Genomic DNA, 22,931 nt, shown 5'->3' with positions numbered 1-22,931 from the left:
ATTCTCTTTTGCTGGTGTTTGTGAGAGATCTGGGAACAGATGAGAAATTTTAATTCTTATTTGCTGCACATTAAAAATCAACCATTTCTGGCACCCTGGGAGAATGAAAAGCCAAGGGTTTATTGTAAGATCAAAGTGGTCTGTCAGACCAATGATTCCAAGGATTATTGTAAGACTGGATTTGGCAGCAGGTTGGTAAAATTTATGTGATGAAGTCTGACCTGTATAAAATCTGTTCCTTACAAAGCCTCAATTTAATTACCCATTTTAAAATACAGATAGAGACATGGGTAGTACCAAGGTTCTCTGAGAATATCCTTGTGGGGGTGGAATCTTTGTTCTGGTCTGAAATTTTCATAACACCCTAGTTTAAAGAAACACTGCAATTGCAACTGTTGTTTTATATACACCTACTTCATCTCAGTGTGAGGGTAGGGAAATAATTAAATATAAATAGGAAGAAACAAACAGTTATTGCAGAGGGGGGGCTGTAAAGGGTAAAGGAAGTAGTTCTTAGAGCTACCTGCAGTTCTTTCACATTGTACATCTATGAAGGTTCCCTGAACCTAATTCCAACTAATGGTATTGACTTATTAGTGCACCCTGTTGATGAGCAGGATGAGGCCTCATGTTTAGCCAGAGCTGAAATGACACACATGGGCACATCCCTCTGGGCTAGGAAGCTAGCTCATACACAGAGAGAGGGGTTAAATAATCTGAGAACTCTTCTCCCCTAAAGTCAGCTGTAGGTTAACAGAAGCAGAAATAAAATCTCCCAGAACTCACCTCAAAGTAGTCTTTCACCTTCTTTTAAAGACAACTTACATTTGAGGAGCTGCCATATCCAGGTAGGGAAATTGTGGTTTATCTCCTCAGTAAAGGACCACTTCAGTCCAGTAATTGATTAATTTAGAAAATCACACCAGTACTCTCAGGCTTCAAAATAGGAGCAATAATCAAAATATGTAGAAAAACAGTGGCATGTGCTCTGATCCTCCTCTTTGTGCAGGCTGGAAACAGGAGGCTGCTTCTCACTTTGGCTCAACTAGTGTAGGTTTTGAGGGATGCTGTTAACACCTTTGGAATTTCCTAAGTAATTGCTATACAGATTGATCCACTATCTATTCATAACTCCGCAAGCATTAGGGATTAACCTGGATATTGTATTAACTCATATGATCATGGCACAAACAATGGCATCAAAGAGAAATTGTAATGAGATCCTTGGAAGCTTGTGTTCAGAAAGAAGGCGCTATGCAGTGTAACTTGAATATATCTACAGCAGCTTAATTAGGCTTGCAAACCATCCTTTCAGGGAAATTCTGGAATTATTCCATGTATTCTTTCAGTTGCCTGCATATGTCCATGTAATTCAGCACTTCACTGCCGCGTTGCGTGTGCTGCCAGTCTCTGCACTAAACTGCAGAATATTATTTTGCAATTTTTGCTGACTTGCTGCCCAGATACTCGGCTGTGGTAAGGTCGGGGGTTTAATGTGTTTTGGGGCCCTACAACACAGAATGGCAAGGTTGAGCCAGCAGTGGATAAGCGAACATGTTGTGTGTGTGTGCATTTCAGAACCTTCGGCCCCAGGAGAGCCGGACGGTGTTCAGCGGCTCCGTCAGCATCCCGTCAATCACGAAATCCCGCACGGAGCCAGGACGGTCCATGAGCGCAAGCAGCGGGTTAGCAGCACGTAAGCAAACAGGGCTGTGTTGCTTTGGGGGCTGGGCACAAATGTTTCAGGGGGAAGGGCTGCCTGCAGTTGCTTCTGTCCATGCTGGATAAGGATTTTCCAAAGTCATGGTTGACTGTGTTGGTGCCGAGGGCCAGCAGAGTATTTTAGTCTTGCTTTCAAAGGAGCACGTGAATAATAAGCAGGTAGTGCCTTTGAAAATCCCACATTAGTACTTTGTCAATTTTTTAAAATTGATGTTAGAATTCAAATTACGTTCTTAGCCCTGGGGCTGCTTTGCTCCTGCTCAAGTGTTTTAAATCAGTGACAAGTTATTCAAAAGCTCCATGGTTATTAATTTTGTTGCTGAGCTGTGTGTAGCTCTTGATGCCTCTCTTGCCACTAGTGCAAAGATAAAACAGTGGAGAACTGGCTGCAGGAATGGAAGAGTGGCATTGAAAGAGGCCACTGGAGTTAGGCAACCACCACAGTTGTTTCTACAACTGCCACCTTTGTTGGGAACACGGTGACTGTGTAAAGTGTTCTTACACCAACATGCCAAGGGAGGGAATGCACAATCTGCAAGAACTGCAGCAGACAAGAGAAAAGCCCACATATCCTGCAAGCCATGAGCTTGGGGCTTTGGGACACACGCTGCAGGAAAGCAGAACTAGCCAGAGAAACAGCCAACCAAGTTCCTGGTGTGTTGAGTGGAGACTGTAACACATTTCAATCCTCTGTTGCAGGGTCGTCTGCACAGAACGGCAGCGCTTTGCGGAGGGAATTCTCGGGAGGGAGCTACGGAGCAAAGCGCCAGCCAATGGCATCGCCCTCAGACGGGTCACTGTCCTCTGGGGGCCTGGACCAAGGCAGCGATGCACCCACAAGGGACTACGAGCGAGAGGTGAGTGACAGCAGCAGGAGGAGAAACCTTCAGGGTGTTGATAGAGATGAGGCAATTCAATCCTGTCATGGGGTCGGCTACAAGTTTGGGAGTCATCGACAGTGGAGAGAAGGATTTCCTGTATTTCAAGCTACAAAAGACTTTGGTCAAAGTATCAGCTCTGGTCCTGGTATTTCAGATGCTAGAAAAGCTCTCTGCATTCCGTACCTGGAGATGTGTGGGTAGTGAGGCTCCCCCAAATACTGGCCCAATAGAGTAACAGCTTGATAGTGACATATCACAGCCTGAAGTGCTGATATTCCTTTTCACCTTTATGTGCAAAGATTCATAAGCTATCTTAGCAACCGTTTCACAGGAGACACTTTGTACTCGGAAGTTAACAAGGTAATTTAAGAATTATAATTTCATTTAGAGCAGGAACTGGGTTTAACAATTCCTATTCTGTGCAGTCAAGCCTATCATTGTGATAGGACTGAAATCCTGTCCAGTGTTAAACTCAGTCCCTCCAGCCCAGAATGTTTTACATGGGAGGGTTCAGTCTGAAGCTGGCCTGAAAAACTTCCCCAAACCAATTTCTTACTGAGGAGTGTGAAAATGAGAGATTACATAAGGCTTTTCATGGTACTGAATATATCCTGCCAGAGGAAGCTGAAAGGCAGCTGTCAGCCCAAATTCAGGCTCAGAGTTGCATTCTGCTGTACTCTGGAAGATCCAAGGAACTCAATAGGATGTTTGAATTGATACCCTGGGGCTGACATAGAAGAGGGAGCTGTGACGAAGTCACAAAGATTTCTCATTTTAGTGCAAGAGCATCTCAGTCATAATCTGTGAAAAGGCAGGAGCTGTTGTAGCTTCACAGGCAGCCTGAAGCTGCACACTCTGCTGGCCAAGCAGCCCTCAGCAACACAAAGACTGCCAGAATCCCACTGGTGCTGTGTGCTTATGTCAGTATCACTTATGCCTGCTGAAAGCGGAGTGACCTGACCACTTAATCTCGGGTTTCCTTCGAAATTGTAAGCAAAAAAGATCCCTCAATATTTTTGGACACAAGCAAAATCCTCAGAGGCCTTTGAATCCAGCCACTGTTGCTGAGACCCTCTCAGTCACCCCCAAACTTGCTATCCTGTTACTTACTGGTGTTCTTGTGTGTCTCTGGGCTGCAGGACTCTGACTCTCCAAGACACTCGACGGCATCGAACAGCTCCAACCTCAGCAGCCCTCCCAGCCCAGTTTCTCCTCACAAGACCAAGAGCCTCTCCTTGGAGAGCTCTGACCACGTGAGTTGGGACTCATGAACTGCTTCAGCATTCAGATTTGGCATCACATCAGCTTGCTGTCCCCATGGCTGTCCCTTTCACTTGCTCCAGTTCTCACCTTCATCCTCCTAACCCTCCCCATTCCCTGTCTGAAAAGGATCGGGGAGTGGGCTACAGAGGAAGGTAAAAGCTGGTTGCCTTCAGCACCGTTCGGCATTGCCTCACCTCCCCAGATCTGACAGCAGCAAATGAGCAAAGCTAGGGTGTTGGTAAATATCAGATGCTGTAGATTTGTATTAGTATTGGTTTCATTTTTGTGGTTACAGCTGCTTCATTTTTAAAGACATATTTATCCCACTCCCCTTCCACTTCCCAAAAGGTAGCATAAGTAGACCAGATCAGTATCAACAAGAGAAAATTCAGAGGGATTTTGTTTTCATACAATAGCTCATTGTACTGTACAAAAGTAGCACAGAGACCCTTTCCCCTCCATGGGGAATGATCAGTATGTCAGAGGCACATAAAAGCTTTCAGCCACCACGTTTGAATGTCAATCTGATTGTCGCCAGCAAATCCTTATTAATTAAAATGATGCATATTTTACTACAGTACAGAGTTTAAATAAATACGCAGATGTTAGAGTAAAATACGTATGTATATATTCAAAGAAAAAAAGCATTGTGTATGCAGCAGAAGATGGATGCTTATTTAAGAGAGCCTTTAATTTAAGATTTGTGTTGTCCCTGTTTTCATGCTCAGTGATTTACAGACTCGGAGGCCTGGCTAAAACCTCCCACAGGACAGAGATTCCGTGTGCACAGCGCTCGCTGCACTGCCGGGACAGCCCCTGCAGTGCTCTCACAACACTTCTCTCCTTCTGGCTGTAGCAGAACTGAAGCTGTAATTCCTACTTTCCTCATAGTCCCCATTCCTTTTCAAAAATGACAACAATTGGCAGCGAGGCCCTGTCCCAACAGCCACGGGCACCAGTCAGCCCGGGGGCTGCCCTGGTTCCGTGTGTGCCACCTGTGAGCTGGAGCCTTGCAGCAGCTACAGGAGAGGTCCTTCAGGCAGCAGGGGAGTTCAGTGCAGCTGCATTCAGCAGGATTGTTTCCCTGGGTCAGCCTTTGAGCAGGTTTAACTCAGAAGGGAGCAGTCTTCCACATCTCCTTGACCATCCCTAAACAGCAGACTCTTACTGTCATTACCAGATACTGGTTGCTAATACACATAAGCCAAACGAGTGCCCTTAGCTCAAAGCTGGCCCTGGCTGGCTTTGCTGTCACTGTAGCAACAAAGAACCTTGAAGACTGACCTCACACTGTTCACACTGTGGTAATCAAAGATGCCTGGTGACCCACAACTGCTGCACTGGCAAAGTTGGTTTTCCTCTGCCCCCTACCTGTGCTGTGAGTTTGTGCAAATTGCAGTTGTTTCTATGTGCTCATGTGCTGTTTGGTTCCAAAAGCAGGGCAGGTTGGAGGGCAGGAAGTATTGCAGTGGAAGGTAGAGCCCGCCAAAGTTGGAAACATAAATAAAAAGCTGAAGTGGTCACCCAGTCGACAGAATAAATGAAAAACTGATACAGAGATGTATGGTAAGAGGAAGATCTCTCTTCTCTTTAGTTAGCAAGGCAGATTGTGCTTTTCATTTGGGATGAGCCTCTCTTCCCAGTACTATTGTTGCTGACTTCATACTATGACCATACTCAAACACATAAGGGCTTTTTGTATTTAAAATATTGGGGTTTGTGGGTTTCAGAAACTTGTTATGGCTCTCATTAAACCATTCTGTATTCTTGCAGTCAGCAGTTATGTAGAGCTTCACCCACACAGAGGTGTTTGTAGTTTTGCAGTTTCTGTCTTTCCTAATAGAAGTTGTAGGTAAGTTCAAACCATGTACAGTAATTTCCAGGTGTGATCTAAATGTGACATAGGGAGCAAGACACAGATCATCTAATCCATTTAATCATGCTGGGTCTCCTAGGTAAGATTTCTCTTTCGCTCTGAATCAAGAGGATTATCCAAGTTTAAGCTCATTCAGTGTTATTTTTGGACAGGAATTCAAAAATTATTGTAGAAACCATCATATCAAAAGCCTGTCTCTCTCCTATTTGGGTATTTCAGAGTAGTAAGCTGGTTGTGTTGTTTGTTTTCACTTCAAACCTCCTACATAGGCAAGCCTGGCATTTGAAATTAAAAGCTTTAGCAAACAGCAAAGCATCTGAAAGTAATTCCTCCCAGAAAAGTTTATGTATTTCTGAGGGACAGATAGGCAGGGCGTTATTGGCATTATTGAAATTCCGTGTCAGCTTCTTCTTAAAGGCTGCATATTGCTTCAAGTATAGCCACTGCTTTTTCCCCACAATTCCCTTGTTTTGGTGAAGCATGTCCACACACTTTTCAAAGCCTTTGCAGACTAGTTTTGTATTTACTGTATGTTGTATTTAAATAATAATCTTATTTTGATGTTGAGAGAAGGCATTTAAACAGTAGTCATTAAAGACAGAGCAGCCTGTGTGGCAGTCCCCTGAGAGAGGGTCACAGGATCGTTTTCCATGGACTTTTTTTTTCCACAGTTGTGCTAAAGCTCTATCTGAAAATGGAACCCAAAGAGACACCACACAGCAAACAATTAAGTTGAGTAAACCCTTGTGTTTACTTGGTTCCAGTGCCTGCAATCTATTGATACAAACCCCTGGCATTTTCAGGCAGAGCATAGGTCAGCTGTGTTAAAACACTAAGCTCACAGGATGAGAGCTCCACAGGCCCACACTGTTTGTACACTACAATGTCCAAGCCTCAGCACTCTTCTCTAGGATTTATTTAATCGTTAGTTTGGTCCTGTGCATTTTTATACGTGTCTGTTCAGAAGAGAAACAGCAACTGTTCTCTCAGTTGAAAAGCAAATGACCACATCACTTATTTGAAAAGAGGAAAATTGTCGTAGGACTTAGTTTTATATATTTGGGGACCATTTGGTTACAGACTCAATTTGAAACCACACTCATCTCTTTTTGTTGGTATGCATACTGCAGCTGAGCTTTCTAAAGACTCATTGGGCTAGGAAAAGTAACTTGGTCATTTGAACTGTAAGACTCTTGACTGGTATCTCCAAGGCAGTTGTCTCCTGAGGTTTGACATTTGCTCCTTTGCACTGTAGCACTGCTTCAACTTCACAGGTCGAGGGCTGCATTTTGTTCTGGGAGCTTAAAATCTCCCCCTGAATTCCTGACTGTGGCACATGTTCTCTGTACACAGGATGTGTAGCTAGCTGTTTTGTTTTTTTTTCCTTTTGGCTGAGACTGAAGGTGTTTGTTTGCATTTTTTGACAGTGCTTGAACAGATGGGTTGTTGGGGTTTTCCCTTTTTTTTTTCTCTCTCTCTGTTGATGGCAACAAGGATCTTAACAGATTCAGGCAGCTACTAAGGATTCCAGGTTATAGGATGGAATAGGTTTGGTAAATAGTTTTCCCCTACACGTGTGCACACACAGGTATGTGGCTTCCTCCCACATTTCATAAACCCCAAAGCAGAGTTACAGTACTCTCTTCTCTCTTGCCTTAGGCCTGTAGAAGACAGCTGGTGGTATCAAAAAAACATTCCTGAGACTGTGGTGAAGTAGTTGCTTCTTTTCCCCTCCATTAATTGCTGTGGCTTCTTATGAATGTGTATTTTGCCCATTTAAATGAGTTTCAAAACTGAGTCAGGAATGTTCTCTCTTTGATTTGATTCTGATAAGTTACAACCCAGGTGTGTTGTTCTCAGGTATATGGCAGAGGGAAGTTAAGGGTCTTGCCATACCATAAAAATCCAAAGCATAATTTATAGAAATGTAGTTTAACTGCACCTAAATGTGTGTCAGCCTTTCCAAACAGAACAGTTGGATTACTAACACAGAAACAGATTCTGGCCCTGGCCCTGTGTTGTAGTGCATGGCCAGACCCTGAATGACAAGACAAACATGCTCTTGGGTGAAAAAAGGGTTTCTTTTCCATTTTTTGAATGCTGTTTAATTTTAAATGAATGCATTAAGGGTAAAACTTATTGCAGTGCAAATACCCACAGCTCCTGAGCCTTAGTCTGAGAATTAAAGTGGCACATAGCAATTCCTGCTGTGGGTTCTTTTATTAATACGAGTCCATTCCATGGAGGAAATGGGACAACTTTTCTGCACTAACACAAAGTACATCCTTCTGTGCACTTGCAGTTCACAGTTTATTTGATAAACAACCCCAGAAGCTGCTCTGCTGCAGGCTTTCCAGTCTGAATTCCACCTCCTCTCATTCCAGCCGCAGCTCAGTACAACCTATTTTCATTCTCCATTTAAGACAGTCACATCTACAGGGAAGAAATCCACAAACAAACCAGTGTTGCTATACCTGCCTTTTTATGTATGACAGTTTCATATCATTTATTTTTAAAATATGTTTTTTAGGTTTTTCATTGTAATATTATTGTACAGTTTTGCATGGCATAGATGTAATCACTTTTTTGTTTTAGAGTATAAAAGCTGACAAGTGTGCGTGTGGGGGAAAGATTCTGCTTTTTGCCTCTTCTCACTCTTTTGTTTAATGCCCTCAATGTTGTAGGAGACATTGTAAGAGATTCTCTGCTACAGAACAATGATGTAGATTCTTTTGCACAGAAATATTTAAGGTGGAACAGTCAACAATGTAAAAATGACTTACCACCAATATTTTATGTTGGTAACACACTTAATATTAACCTACTTTGATGTACTGCAATAAAACAGGGAACTGTTAGAAGTGCAGATGTTCTGTCTTTTTTTCCCACCTTCCCACAGTAAGCCTTGAGGAGCAAATGGAAAGAGGAATGATGGTGTTCTTGAAGATACAACATGCTGGTTCTAACACATCTGCACAAGTGCACAGTGGGAAGGAGTATGTGAGAAAATATATTTCCTTTTAACAGCTTTCAGAAAAAATAACCAGATCTTTTTGAAACAAAGTCACTGGAGACTTTACTGTATTGAACTAGACTTTTCCTGATCTTTTTCTTAGGTCAACTATGCTGTGATGACCTAAGAAATGGGTAGTTATATAGTTGTAGTCAGTGGTTTTGGTGTTCCTCCTTCATGTGTAGTTACACATCAAATGTTTCAGCTGTCCTAGTGTTAGAGGATGGATTGTTTGTTAGTTCTGAGCTACCAACATCACACTGACCTTCATGCACTTTTCAGTAGACCTTGGAATACCTTTGAAGTTGTGCGTGGGCCCTGACCCTTTCCTGTCATCCATCCATTCCTCCACAAGTCAGCCTGGAATTTTCCTTGTACCAAAGAGTGTTGGTACATCTTCCTCTTCATTCATTCCCCTCTTGGTGTAATGTTGGAAATGGCCTCATTGGGGCTGGGGCAGTTTAGATTAGATATTAGTAAAAAATTCTTCACAGGAAGGCATGTGAAATATGGGAACAGGCTGCCCAGGGAAGTGGTAGAGTCACCATCCCTGGGAGTGTTCAAAGGCTCTGTGGATATGGCACTCAAGGATATGGTTTAATGGTGAGCAGGTGTGCTGGGCTCAGGGTGGGGTGTGATGAACCTAGAGGTCTTTTCCAACCTTACTGATTCTGGGGTAAGTCTTGGCTTCAGTCACTGCCCCTGCAGCAGGAATACAGGACTGGGCTTTAACTCACTTCTACTGCCAGCAGTGCCAGCCTGGGCATTCTTCCATTCCAAAGCCTACCAGCAATCCCCTCAAGGAACAGGCACCATGATTCCCACTTCTTCCAAGGCCTTAGGCTGCCTGACTCCTGGTTCTCTCCTTCAGTTTAAATGTTTAATTTCTCAGCCCTTCACTCCAGTTCATGTGGATTTAATCCCATGGCTCATCCCAGTGAGGCAGCTGCTGTACCTCTGGGACATACCCTGGTTCCTGTGCTCTGACTTTTCAATCAGTGCTTTATTTCTGATTTCCCAGGGGTCCAGTTGCTCATCACAGCTGTACTCTTGGGAAAGGGGTTGTGTAGTGTCAGCGATTTCGGCATTAGAAAAGCAGAAACTAGTCAGCTCCTCAGCATTCATTTTCTGTTTCGATACAGCAGCTAGGCTGACTAAAGAAAGAAGGCAGGAAAATCACTGCTACCAGAGGTAGCCTGAATCTTGATCCTTTAGAATGGAAAATCACTGTCATTAGAGAGGCAGCTTTAATCTCCATCTTGCCCTGTGCAAATAATAAATGTTTTCACAAGATATTTTTCTAGACCGTAGAAGCTTCCTGCAGCACAGAAACAGTCACATCCTCAACCCTGCAAGCACTGTTCAAGTAAATGCAGTGGCTGGCACAGACCAAGTTTTCCTGCTCACTGTACAATGTCAGTGACGTGAAGCCAGAACTTCTAGCTCATGTTTTCTAAGCAGCTGCTCCTTGGACATGCAATTCCTCCTGACACAAATCTCTCTGGACAAATCTACAGCCATTATTAATGCTTTCAGAGCGTACACAAAAGGCCAGGAGAATTAGGGACTGAGAGCTCTAATTAGCTCTCCTAATAAAGCAACATCTCAGCTTCTGCAAGTTGCTACCCTCTTGCAAATGCAAAACAACAACTCTGTTCAGCTGGATGTCATTCCTAAACACTCTCAGGAAGGGGAATGTGTGCCAGGAGCTGAACACTCTTGTCCCAGCATGGTATACACAAGATCTGGGCTCACAGGAACAAGTGCTTACTGGAAAAGTGAACTGTAATGCTCCAGATTACTATGCCACCTTTGCAAGTTCTCTGAACATGCTGGCCTTGAATCTTCAGTTTCAGAAAATCTGCTCTGAAGCTCACCTAATCTAATTCCCTTTAACATAAGCATTTAACAGCTCAAACAACTGCACTGTTTTTACAGCTGCAAGGTCTAGGTCCAAAGGAGGAAAACTAAACAATGTCTCCCAGAACTCAAAACAAGGAAAGTTACTGTAACTTTGCACACTGATAAACTGCTTGATGCAAAACTATTACTTCACTGAACAGCAGAATCAACTCTTCTCAAAAGGTTAAGAATAATCTGACCGGTATTTTGATTTAAACTGCACTGCATCTTGTTCAACAAAGTCTTAAATTAAGGGGTTTATATGTTCATGACTTTGGAATAAAGGTAATACCATAACCTGTTTTCCTATTTCTCAGAGGTCCCTCCTGAGACCATTTATTCACTTACCTGTTCTCTCCCTCTGAAGTGTCAGCTGTCAGGATTTCACACATGTTGAAGTGTAAGATCAGACCACCTGGGCATTCCTGGGCTCTGTTAACTAAGTAGGACCAGCTGAGCCTGCTGGTAAATACCTGGCGCCTGCCAGACAAGGACACCTGCCTCACAAGCTCCTGGTAAGCCTCAAATTCCAACAGCCTCTCTCTCCTTCACAAGTGGAGGAAAGGCAAAGAGCCTTGCCTTCAGGAGACTGCTAACAGAGTGATTAAAACAAAGGAAGATTAAAAAGCAAGTAAATTACCAGGGATTTTCATGGCAAGACAGTGTTCAGGCTGATGTCCTGGCTCCTGATAAATGTGTCACAGGTAGCACTAGTGCCACAGCTGCAAGGATGAAGGCACAAACAAGCCACAGGTGGATGGCCAGGCAAGGGGAGTAGCAATTCCTTGAGCAAACAACTGCAACAAGAGGCAACCTGGGAACTGCTGCTTATCCCCCAGAAGAGGACACTGCTCACCTGAGTGTCCATTCCCACACCAGAAGATGATACAGCCACAGGCAGGAGGCCCACTGCACAAGCACTTGTTTATTGACATCAGGAAGTCATACAGGTACAGGCTTTGTACAAAAACCTACAAAAGTCAATTTCCTAGCTTGAAAACTGTGCGTCTGGTTTGAATTGTGTGACATTTCAGCTGGAGCTGGAGCTGCTCACCAGAGGCAGGACATTTGTCTGCCTTGCTGCAAGTTCTGCCTTACAGGAAACACACAGAGGAGGGTCTTAGTCAGGAGTGCAGCAAGCAGTTGGTGTCAGAGTTGTAGCTTATCTAACTCGCCCTCAGGAAAGCTGATACCTACCAGACAGTGCAGAATCCCACTATTGTGCTCAGATAGCTCTGCTGATTACATGTTTGACTCCCAGAACTGAGATGGGTTGTGAGAGTGTATATGTGTGTGTGTGTGTGTGTGAGTTTAGAAGACTGGCACTCAATTCTCAGACTTTTAAAATATTTCCTATGTTTAGCTTGCAAGCCAAAAAGAGGCAGAAAGCATAAAACTTCTACTTAGACACATGCCCCTTGCATTAAATCAATGTCAGTAAAATCCAAGAGGGTTCTAAGACTGCCACCACTTGACTTACAAAACCGTGGGAGAAGTGCTGGATGTGTCTGTGGTAGGGAACACCTTGGTATTTCAATCTATAAATTCACAGTATTAAAACTACTTGAATTCCACCTCAGCTTGAAAGAAAGTTTTTAAAAAACAATTTGTGGACAATTACAAATAGGTTTCAATATTAAATTCTGCTCTCATCCTCCTTCTTCCCCTACTTGTTATAAAACCCTCTCAACATGCAGCCACCATCACAATGTTACAAATGCATTCAAGGTAGTCAGCTGGTGCCTTGAAGCAGCACAGAAGCACTCGGTTTCCTGCAAGCTGCGGGCTGTGCTGGCAGTCGAGGTAGGACAGACACAGCAGGAAAGAGCAGCTTTGTCCTCGTGGAATGCACACTTGGCTCCCAGGGCACGGGGCTGCTGCATCTCAAGAGGATGGAGAGCTGGGGAGCAACGCAGGGGAGGCTTAGAACACGCTCTGCAAGGCTCAGCTGAACTGGGCCCTCAGAACAAGACAAGTTCATTGTTACTACTCCTCTGGCTTCTTGCCCCTACTGCTCCAGTATTTGCTGTATGCCTCTTGGAACATGTTTTTGCAGGGAATTTTGGCCTTCAGTTTGGTGCAGATCAGGAAAGAGCCACCCATCTTCCGATGAAGAGAGTAGGTCTCCTCTGGCGGGGGGATGAGCCGATGCTTCAGCATGACTGGGATTAAACCATGGATCTTTTCAGTGGTGCTTTGGTTGCCAAAATCAAAAGGTTCCTCAGATGCAAAAGCCTCTCCCAGGATGAGGACAGCATTTAAGTGGGCATCTTCCATTTCCTGCCCAGAAGGAAAGAGGGATAAGTGACACCACTGGCCATGACAACCACCAAGGAGGAAAAGAAATGCTAGTGCTAATAGCAGCAGCTTAGGAGAAATAGTCCTGCCCATGACAAAGAGAACCTCCAGCCCCCAGCAAGACTGAGGAATATTTAGTTCAGACACTTTTGAGCAACTAGACCTTCCAGAAGACCATCTTCCCAGTCATGAAATTTCAGAAATTGTCATCACCTGCAGGGTCTTGCAGGGGGAGAGAAAGGACAGTGGTTTTGGGGCTAGCTGTATCCTCATTACTTTTCCTGCTCTCAAAAGTGAGAACAAAAGCTAAAACCTTTTTTACCCTCCTTCCTCATGCTTATCAAAAGGGCTTTTGGACTGACACTATCACCACATCAAGAAATCTGGGGAAGTTCACAGACCTGCAACCACTTTATCTGTGGCCCACACCAAAATCAAACCCTTCTGCTCCATACCTTGATTTCATAGCCAGTGAGGAATTTCATTTCAATGGACTTCTTCAGTACTCTCTCTCTGTCCATGTCAGCAGCTGCTTTGATTACCTGAGTGGAAGGAATACTTTCAGGAGAGCCAAGAGATGACTGAACAACATTTTGAGCACAGGACTGCTGCACAGGCCACAGGAACACACATCAGCACCACCCACCTGCTCACTGCCTTGCCTCTGCCCTCTCTTCAGGGGCCTGCATGCTGAGCACGTTAAGAGCTACTGGCTAAAGATCCAGTTCTTCCCAACAGGGCTACACATGGCCCAGAGAATGTAAGGGACAGCAAAAAACCCTTCACAAATAGTCAGCCCCTCCCCCAAAGAAATAGCAGAGCCGACTGTGAGCAGCTTTAGGTGGCAGCTGCTGGCCCTGGCAGCTCAGTTACCACGTGCAGAACATGGTGAGCACACAGGAAGCACGTTTGACTTCACATCCATTTATCTCTCTGTGGAAAAGCTAAAAATCTCAGGAAGAGGTGGGGAACAAGCAACTTCTGCATATCCTCATATAAAAATCACAGAACTGTGAGTGGTCTGATACACTTGTTGTCCAAGCCCCCTAGCAAGCATCACTGCAGTTCCCTTCTATTAACATCCCAACTCAGAGAGCCAGCAGCTTGCAGCACATGTGCAGACAGCCATGGCAAGGGATGAAACAGGAACAGAGATCGCTCTCTTGCCTCCAGCCCTGCTTCCCTCCACACCCAAAGTGTATTCCAGTACAAAGTGGTAACAGCTAACAGGTAAGAGTATTTGCAAAATTAAGTGCAGCTCTCTAGGACACAGTGCAAGTCCTCACCTCTATGTAGACATCTGTGAACTTCTCATCAAACCCTCGCGTTGCTCCAAAGTCCAGCAGGGCCACCTGGAAATGGACAAAGCCGTCTGTATTATACAGTTAAACATTCTGGTAGAACCTGATCTTAAGAATGCTCCTGATTTCTTCAGGAAGCTCAGCTGGCTTTCCCAGCTCTCCTCTGCATCCCAACTGCCCCTGACTCCTTTATTCCCAGTCTGCAGCCCCAACAGCTGCACCAGTACAGGACTGAGGAGGAATGGCCCATTCCCAGTGCCCACACTGCCACACCTGCTCTGCTGACACTGCTCAGGCTGCATGTACAGGGACAGAGCAGCACTGAACTTTTCCCAGCACTTTGGAGAACAGACCTCAGGAATAAAGAGCAATTCCATCTGCCCTAAAGGGCACAAACAAGCAGCCAAACCAATGAGCAGGAATTGCTACTCTTCAGCACAGCACAAGAGCATTTAACTGAAGAGTCCTGAACTCAGGAGTGTCCTGGTAGAGCACTGCCAGCTGCAGCTTCCCACTGACCACCTTCAAAACAGATCCTGAGGCTAAAGAAGTAGCTGTGACTGATGAAGGGCCAGGGTTACAGCAGCTCTGCTTTCCTACCAAGCCCTAATGAGAGCATGGGCAAAGGGAGGTTTCCCTGTGCTATCTGCCCATGCCTCAAGGACAGGAATCTGAGAGAATCTCAGTAAGGGCTCATTAAACTCTGGGAGTGGGGAAATAATCAAAAGCTGGTGAAAAGCAATGTTTGTATAGACAGAACAGTGGCTGCCAGGCTTACCTTGTGCAGCTGTGGGTCATAGAAGAAGTTTGACCAGTTGGGGTCAGTCTGCATGTACCGGAACTCAAACAGCTCCCGCAGACACAGCACCAGGATGTTGTGACAGATCTTCCAGAACAAGGAGAAAAGAAACAAGTCAGGAATAGGGCAGCAAGCCCTGCACACACCTGTAACTTAGAGCAGGCATCAGCAAACATGGAACGCATCACCACACCAGAAGGAACTATGCTGCAGAGCTGAAGGAGCACCTCTGAGCAACTCCCAGCCCACACCTGCCATGGAACATCCTTAGCAGATGGCACAGATGTTCCAATGCTCATCTAACTGCATTCTGATCCTGCCTTTTAACTTTCCAGCACTGACTACACACTGTGTGGCTGCAAGAATGGGTATTTTGCATGATTCACAGACCCACCATGCACTCCTGTGGGCTCAGCACTGACCCAGACTGAGGGAGGAGCAGCAGAGCCACACCTCAGGACCAACAGGCACACAGAAACAAGAGTGGCAGTCTGAAGAACCCCCTGCTGAATTACATACTCCAGCTGAGCTTTTCTGTGAATTGCTAAGCTGAAGCCTGTTCAGCAGAACTGCCAGCCTTGCTCTGCCCCTCTCCAGCTTCTGCAAAGCTGAGTGAAACATCATACCCAAGGTGGAAGGAAGAGAACACCAAATGCAAGCCCAACCCTGCTACAGGACACTGTCACTTAGCTCAGAAGGCAGAGGATCAGCCAAGCCAGTTGCTTTTAGAAAAGAAGGGCTGCTCCTGCAGCAACACCCCAGCTCACAGCCTTTTAAAATGAGTCCTGGTGACAGAGCAGCTCATTGCTAAGGACAGTCCCTAAGAGTAGGCAGCCAGCTCTGGCACAGCTTCAAATCTAATGTGACACTGAGATCTGTTTATCTAGAGGAACAGACTCTGCTCTCTTCCCCAGTGACCTGCTAACAGCTGACAGCTCACACCAAGAAACACACACACATCCAAATACCAGGACAGTTATTTCTGCTACTAGAACAGCTGCTTGTCCCACCACAGCACTCCAATTCCCGGCTATATTGAGCACCAACGCCTACCTATCCCCACATCCCTACTCTTGTTTACTGACAGGTATTTTTCCAGCAGCCCTGTGCAGCACAGGTCAGGCCTGCAGGAATGACACCAAACTGCTTGCTCTGGGATGATTCTGCAATCCTGCCCAGGAGAGCAGCTGCATAAGACCCCTTTTCCCTTGCTGACAGTCCCTCCCAACTTAAGGTCATCAGAAATGGCATCACACAGCAAGGCTACCTCTCCTTCAGCTGCCCTTGCCATTCACCCCCTCCAACCCCTCCTTGCTGAATGCTGGTGCCTGCAAGGCCCAAACAAGCCAGGAGAGATTCCAGTGTCACTGCCACCTTCCCTAAACAAGTCTTCTTAGAGGCTCCAGACAGTCCCTGACTCCAGCCCTGCTCAGGGTTTGCTGTGTCACAAAGCATCCCCCAGTCTGGCAGCCACAGGCAGGCTGAGCACAGGGCTCTGAGCAAGGGCAGAAGCACAAACTCGCCACTTTACCTCATTTCGAATCTCCTGGCTCAGCCCTTCAGCTTGATCCAAGGGGAAGCCAGACACCAGCTCCGTGGTCAGCACATGCTTGCTGCACAACTCATCTATTACTTTTGGGACGTAAAAGAAGGGGTGGTCTTTCAGCAGCTCCCTAGGGATGGAGAAAGGAGAGGAAAAGGTTTAGGAGCCCTGAGAGCAGATGGACCCATCAGCAACACCTCACACAGCCCTTCACCAGCCTGTCCCCACACCCTGGCTGGGGCTGCCAGGATATGTCTTCCTCAGCAAGTACAGTAGGGATTAAGTCAGCAGTCAGCAGAAAATGTGCCAGTGACTTAGAGCTGCTGCCAGCTCCTGAAGTCACGTCTCCTGCCAGAGCAGTGATACTAAGAAGGCTCCAGGCAGGTGCATCAAGGGGCACTGGCCTCTTTTCCTCACCCCACTTGGCTCCAGGGCCAGACTACACACGTGGAAGAATTACTTTGCCAAGGGGAGCAGTGCCACAGGGGCAGTTCTGCAGCAGGACAGGAAGAACATCCAGCCACCATGTACAAATACTCTGGATGCTATAGCAAGCCAAGGGAGCAGGCAGCACTGGTGATGGTAACTGCATTAAGAGAGCTGAATTGAAAACTTCCTGGGCTGAAGGATGGGAGAAGGTAACAACAGGCTGAGATAAGAGCAAACAGAAGAGCACTGCAGCCCAGCCTCAGGAGTTACTGCAGCACCTTCACCTGTGACAGAACAGACAGACTTGCACAGGAAGAGGGAGGATAGGTGATCACATTTCAGCTGAGTGAAACCATGCCCAGCTGAGACAAGGTGGTGATTCTGGGGGACAGATCAAGCCACAAGCACACACCCTTCCCCTTGTGCCACATGGCGGGGCACAGCAGTCAGCTCCCCACCATCCCTGAAGTTAAGCAACCTCTCCTGCCTCTCTCACACACACAGAGAAGAGGCTGAAGGAAATGACGGGAACGTACTGGAATTTCCTTGCACAGGCAGCTTCTCTCAGGTAGTCACACTCCAGGGCCAACTCTCTGCTCACAACTTCAATCAAGTGCTCTGGGAACAAACCTGAAAGTCAAACAGCACAGGAGAGAGCATGCTTAGAAAAAAGGATCTCCTCAGGCTAAAGTTTCTAGAGCTGCAACTGAGGAGCAGCCTGCTATCCAGCCAACTCTGAGCTGAGGAGTACAGGAGGCCCCAGAGAGCCAAGGTGTATTTCCAACAAGATGCAGGTTGTGCAGTAATCCCAGGCTACACAAGTGCTCCTAAGTCAAGGTATATCTACACCACTGCTCTATGCAGCAGAGCTCTGTCCTCTCCCAGCTCCGACTCCACAGCCCAAGCTGTCCTTTCCTGCTATTGGCATGTCTGTGCAGGTACACACACCAAAGACAAGCACCCAAACACTGGGCCAAAGCAGCAAAAACAGGCTCCAAACAATATCTGCCTCCAAGTGGCAGCAGACACTGCCAGGTAACAACAGTCAGCATGACTAATACAGCGCACTGCAGCAGCAGCACGTAGCCAGGGCCTGAGATGCCCAGCCCAGTCTTCTGAGTCTTGAAGTTGGAAAACCCATCTACTTCTTGGACCAGACACACAGCCGGGGCTGCAGCAACCTCTGCAGGGCCCTGCCCAGCCACCAGAGAGAACAGTCCCAGGTTTTGTCAGCACCCAGCCATCTTAGAGCAGCATTTGTACAGTCCTACTAATATTTACAGCGGCTGCAGGCAGGTATTTGGAAAAAATAGTAGTAAGTCCTGCATTCCTCTGTGGGAAAAGGACTTTATCTATGTGCTGGGACACTGAGCAAGTTCTAAGTCTGACAGTTCTCCACAACTCTGATTGGAAAGAACAGAATGTCTGGGAACACCACAGAATGGCAGGCATGGAGGGCCACAAGGAAACATGGAGAAGAATGAGTTCTACCTAATGTACCAAAAAGTAACAGGACAAAGCAAGACTACCTCACCTGAACACTGACCACACTCCAAGCCTAGAAAGCCATCAAAAGTGAGTATTCCCAGGCACTTTATACTTTGCTAAGAATCCCTGTGGGTCTGTCTCTATAGAGAACACAGAGACAAGTACAGGTTATTCTGGTGGATGTGTGCATACACCTGGTCAGAAAACACACTGGTGCACTTCCCACCCCACCAAGTGAGCACTGGAACAGGCACATGCCCAGCAAAGGCAGCAGCAGTTCTGCAGCAGAACAGGAACAGAGCATGGCTCCCCAGGCTGGCCCTGCATCCTCTGCCCACATCTGCTCCTTCTGTTTTCTGCAGGAAATCTGCTCTTGGGCAGACTCAGTCACCTTTCCCCAGTCTTTGGAGAGATACACAAAATGCACTGCTTGAAGGGGGTTGGCAGAACTTGACCTGCACCAGTGGGAACACAGGGCCTGCCAGGGACTCTGTTGTTTTACCTTCAGGGAGAATATTGCTCATGCCCAGGACAGCCATCAGGTTGTTGACATCACTGTTGATGCTCTGGGCGACTCCAGGGTACTGTGGGACAGAATGGGAGAGGGCAGTGTGAAGATAAGATGACCTGGTTGTACAGAGCACGATGAAAACACTTGGCTCAGAATCCACTGCCCCCACATCACAGCCACCTATGGCCTCGCAATGAGCCAGGGCATTCCAGAGCCACACATCCCTTCTCTAAAAGTTTATTCAAAACCCAGCATCTAAACCAGGGGAGAGACAGAAAGGCCAAGATGCAGCTCCTTGCAATCAGAATGGCTTGTTCAGATCCTCTGATGGGAATTCTTCCAATACATGATGGGTTCTCAGACACACAAATCTCACAGTAGCCACGGCAGTCAGTCATTTCCCGCCCACAGCTGAAAGCACACACCCCTGGAAGCCCCAGTGTGTCATTCCCAGCAGTAGGGCAACTGGTGAGGCCTCAGCCCAGTCCTGGCAAAGGCACCTCCTCCTGTTCTCACCTTGTCTGTCAAGAAGGGAAGGAGCCTGCACTGCTGAGAATGTGTGCTAATGCCAGAGGGCTGTTTCTGCTGCTGTTACCTTGGACTGACTTCAGAGAGTACTTGGGATACAAATGGCTTGAGAAGACATCAGCACCCATTGACACTATTTCTGAATTCTCCCTATCTCACAAAAAACCCACCAATGAGTTGATCAGCTTTGCCTGAGATACTGTTCAGTCAGCAAGGGACCTCACTCCTTGGGATTATAAACCATGCTGTAGAAACAGCTTTAGCTAGAACTTTGTTTTCTTGGAAACAGTCACCTGAGATTGCTGACACCCAGAAAAGGGGATGGGGCTTGTGCACATCCCAGAAAGGGGACTGACCTATGGAGCAGTTGGGACCCTCCCATACAGTCATAAAAGTACAAGCAGTCCCTCAGCACCATTATCCCACATTGCAGTGAAGTATCTATGGGATGTGCTCTGCTTATCTGGACTCAGGCTGGCTCAAGCTGCAAAACGTTTCCTGTCTTTTCCACTCAGCTTGCACTAGGTAAGACATGACATCTTCACCTGCATTAAAATGTTTCTTATTTGTCTAGCAGTACACACATAGCTCCTCTGCCCTTCTGTGAGCACAAACAGGACAGGGCTGGTCTGTAAAGCCCACCTGGATTTTCATGGCAACTTCTTTCCCATTTTTCAAGCGTGCCAGATGAACCTGACCAATTGAAGCAGCAGCAAAGGGCCGTTCTTCAAAGGACTCCAGTTTATCCCTCCAGTGGGGACCAAGATCATTGTTCAGAGTTTTCTACAAATAAATAGAAAGGATGAGAGTATGAGAAGCAAAGATTTAAGGCTTTCAGTCTTGGAAATCACGTTCCTCTAAGGTGACTGAGTTCTGAGTACCTATAACCTGCTTTCTGTATCATCTTCTGTGCCTCATCATTCCACACCAAGGCAAGGAGTGGTCCAGCCAGCAATGCTGCCCCAGCACTGAACAGGTGCTGATCAGATCTCTGTGGGGCTCTGCCCTAATCCTGAATACAAACACCACTACCTTGGCAATACAAACATTTCTTTTTAGGTGCCACTTGCTACCTTCCAGAAAATGAGCAAGGAAAATGAGTTAGCTATTTCTCCTCTTTCTTCATGCTGCCAAGCTGAACAGAAGCAATCCAGGCATGACTCTCTTTAAGGCAATATTGACAACAAAACATCACAGCCTGCTTTAACATCTTTTTTGCCACCCTGCCAGACTGCCCTATTTAAGTTCTAGCTCTGCTTAGTGTCTTTCAGAAGGTAAGTAGTGCTGGCAGTTCCTTTTGCATCACCCTTTACACAGGAATTTACAGAGAACACATACACTGGGGAAAGCAAACTCAGTTCGCTTCATTCTGGGTCTTCTTGATGGCAAGTTAACCAAAAGGGGAAGGACAAAGTTGCTGTTAATTTTCCAGCAGACTAAGGCCTGTGAGTCTGTTTCTAAAATGGGATGTAGACATATCTAGACACCAGCTTAAGACTTATGAGAAAGAGAAGAGGAACAGAAGAGGAGCATACACTCAACAAGACCCTATCCCTATAACTGTATTTGTGTGTAACATCCTGCTCCATCAATATTAATCTCAGGACATGAAAAACTTCCACAATTTTTCCCCCCTTCCATTTTTTTGAGAGAAAAGACAGTACCTAATTGAGAGAAGCAATCACTCATTACCCACAACTGAAAATATGTAACATTATTGAAATATTCTTTAAAATCCCCATCCACCTCCCTTACTAGAGCATGTTACAGGTGACATTTTTTCTGTCCATTGTCCCTTTCTCTGATAAGCATTCAGGAATATTCCTCACCATCATCTGCTTTATTGGCATGAAGTCAGCACTCTGACGGACACGCTCAAAAATCCTCTGGAGATGGGGGTTGATGAAGGCATCATCTGCCAAGAGAAGGGACACAGCAGTCAGTGCAGGCACAAGGAAACATGCTCCTGCATTCAGACAAGTCAGGCTGTCCAGTGAAGGTTTTAGAAGTAATTCTTTAGTTCTTTTGGTGTGGTGACAGGCTGCACAGAGCCAGGAGCAGAGTGCTCTGCCTCTGTCACACACCAGCCCATCTTCTCCCTGGCAGCAGTACAACATCCAGGTCTAGGAGAGGCCACTGCCTCATGGAAACACAGGTCACAGAAGTGACTCCTGGAGAGCCATCCCAATGCTCCAAGGTTCCCCATGTGGTTTAATCCAGTTCATTTTAAGGGGCAGCAGCTCCTCTAGAATGCTGTGCAATGGTAAAACACCACTTACACAAGTACTCAACTCTTGAAGAAATCAGGATTCAGCATCTGCTACTGTAAACAACTGTCCAAAGGCAGAGCAACTACAAGTGGGCAGAAGAGAACACAGCTGAGGCAAAACTTTTAAGTCAGAAGGATTTAGCAAGCAAATATTTACATTCATAAGAGGAGGGGCTGGGGCATTTTGAAAGATTAGTCCTCTGCTTGAGTAAAGGCTTCTACAACAATTTAGAGAAAAACGTTGCTGGCAAACTTTTCATCACATAAATGAATATAGAGGAATCAGATTTATCTGCTGCTCTCCCAGCACTGGAAAAGTTCAGGCTACAGGCCTTGATCCTGAGAACTGAACCTGCACACATGATTGTGACATTCAAACAAAAATTTACTGTTCCTCTCCAAATACATATGCATGAACCACCTTATGTCTATCCCAGGAAACAAGAAACAGTGACCTTAAGTGGACTGTCCTGGGAAGACAGGTGGAAAGAAAGAGAGAAAAAGATAAATAATGCAGAGATATGACATTAACACTCAGCATTGTTTACAAATTCCCACTGAAGCCATAGCAGCATTTAAAAATACTAACAAAACCTCACTGTGGAACCAACTAGGAGCTCCCATTCCATCACTGGAAGCTAGAGGGGAGCAGGCTTTGCAGGAACAGTGAGTAGAACTCCTGCAGTGACGTTTACAAACCCGCAAGAAGGTGAGACATTGCATTTGCGTGTGCACTGCAAACACTGAGAGAAATACCTGCCCTGACACTGGTGGTGTATCACTGCCCAGCCTCTGAACACTCTAAAAAATATTCTCAGGGCTGTGTGAAGGTGTTAACCATCATGCTCCAACATGTCACCTGGTGACTGGGCAGAAGGAGAATGGATCTCACTAAGAGCGACTCCCACTTCCAGAAGCTGTTTGTGTCAAAGCATCAGCATCTGCCACAGGAATTCAGGATCAACTTCCTTCTGCTTACTGCTGGCATCCATAAACCTCTCCAGGTGTTTCAACCCCTAGTCTGAGAGGGCATCCATCCTTAGCTGGGGTGCTTGACCACCCCCACCTTTTGTTCACAAGCACATCAAATAGCCAAGAAACCTGCAAG

The 22,931-nt window shown here is 46.1% G+C and overlaps 2 protein-coding genes across 4 annotated transcripts in view; one reads left to right on the top strand and one right to left on the bottom strand.

Moving 5' to 3' along the window:
• Positions 1-8,605, top strand: part of CDC42BPA (CDC42 binding protein kinase alpha) — a 181,482-nt gene extending 172,877 nt beyond the window's left edge. For all 3 annotated transcript variants that reach the window (XM_083856233.1, XM_083856235.1, XM_083856236.1), the window contains 3 exons: positions 1,579-1,696; positions 2,422-2,579; positions 3,743-8,605. In XM_083856233.1, the coding sequence (XP_083712359.1) occupies positions 1,579-1,696; positions 2,422-2,579; positions 3,743-3,874 (408 nt within the window). In that variant the 3' untranslated portion in view covers positions 3,875-8,605. The remainder of the gene's footprint in view (positions 1-1,578; positions 1,697-2,421; positions 2,580-3,742) is intronic.
• A 2,958-nt stretch (positions 8,606-11,563) lies between these two features.
• COQ8A (coenzyme Q8A) overlaps positions 11,564-22,931 on the bottom strand; it is a 41,500-nt gene continuing 30,132 nt past the window's right edge. Inside the window, exons 7-15 of the mRNA XM_083856713.1 lie at positions 21,384-21,469; positions 20,197-20,337; positions 19,018-19,099; positions 17,564-17,657; positions 16,587-16,728; positions 15,035-15,142; positions 14,242-14,307; positions 13,411-13,497; positions 11,564-12,937 (exon numbers count right to left, since the gene is read on the bottom strand). Of these exons, the coding sequence (XP_083712839.1) occupies positions 12,644-12,937; positions 13,411-13,497; positions 14,242-14,307; positions 15,035-15,142; positions 16,587-16,728; positions 17,564-17,657; positions 19,018-19,099; positions 20,197-20,337; positions 21,384-21,469 (1,100 nt within the window). The 3' untranslated portion in view covers positions 11,564-12,643. The remainder of the gene's footprint in view (positions 12,938-13,410; positions 13,498-14,241; positions 14,308-15,034; positions 15,143-16,586; positions 16,729-17,563; positions 17,658-19,017; positions 19,100-20,196; positions 20,338-21,383; positions 21,470-22,931) is intronic.

This window comes from Zosterops lateralis (genome assembly GCF_965231275.1).
Source record: "Zosterops lateralis genome assembly, chromosome: 3".
In the NCBI taxonomy this organism is placed as follows: domain Eukaryota; kingdom Metazoa; phylum Chordata; class Aves; order Passeriformes; family Zosteropidae; genus Zosterops; species Zosterops lateralis.
The sequence above is the reverse complement of the archived record's forward strand: the minus strand, read 5'-3'. Positions and strand labels throughout refer to the sequence as shown.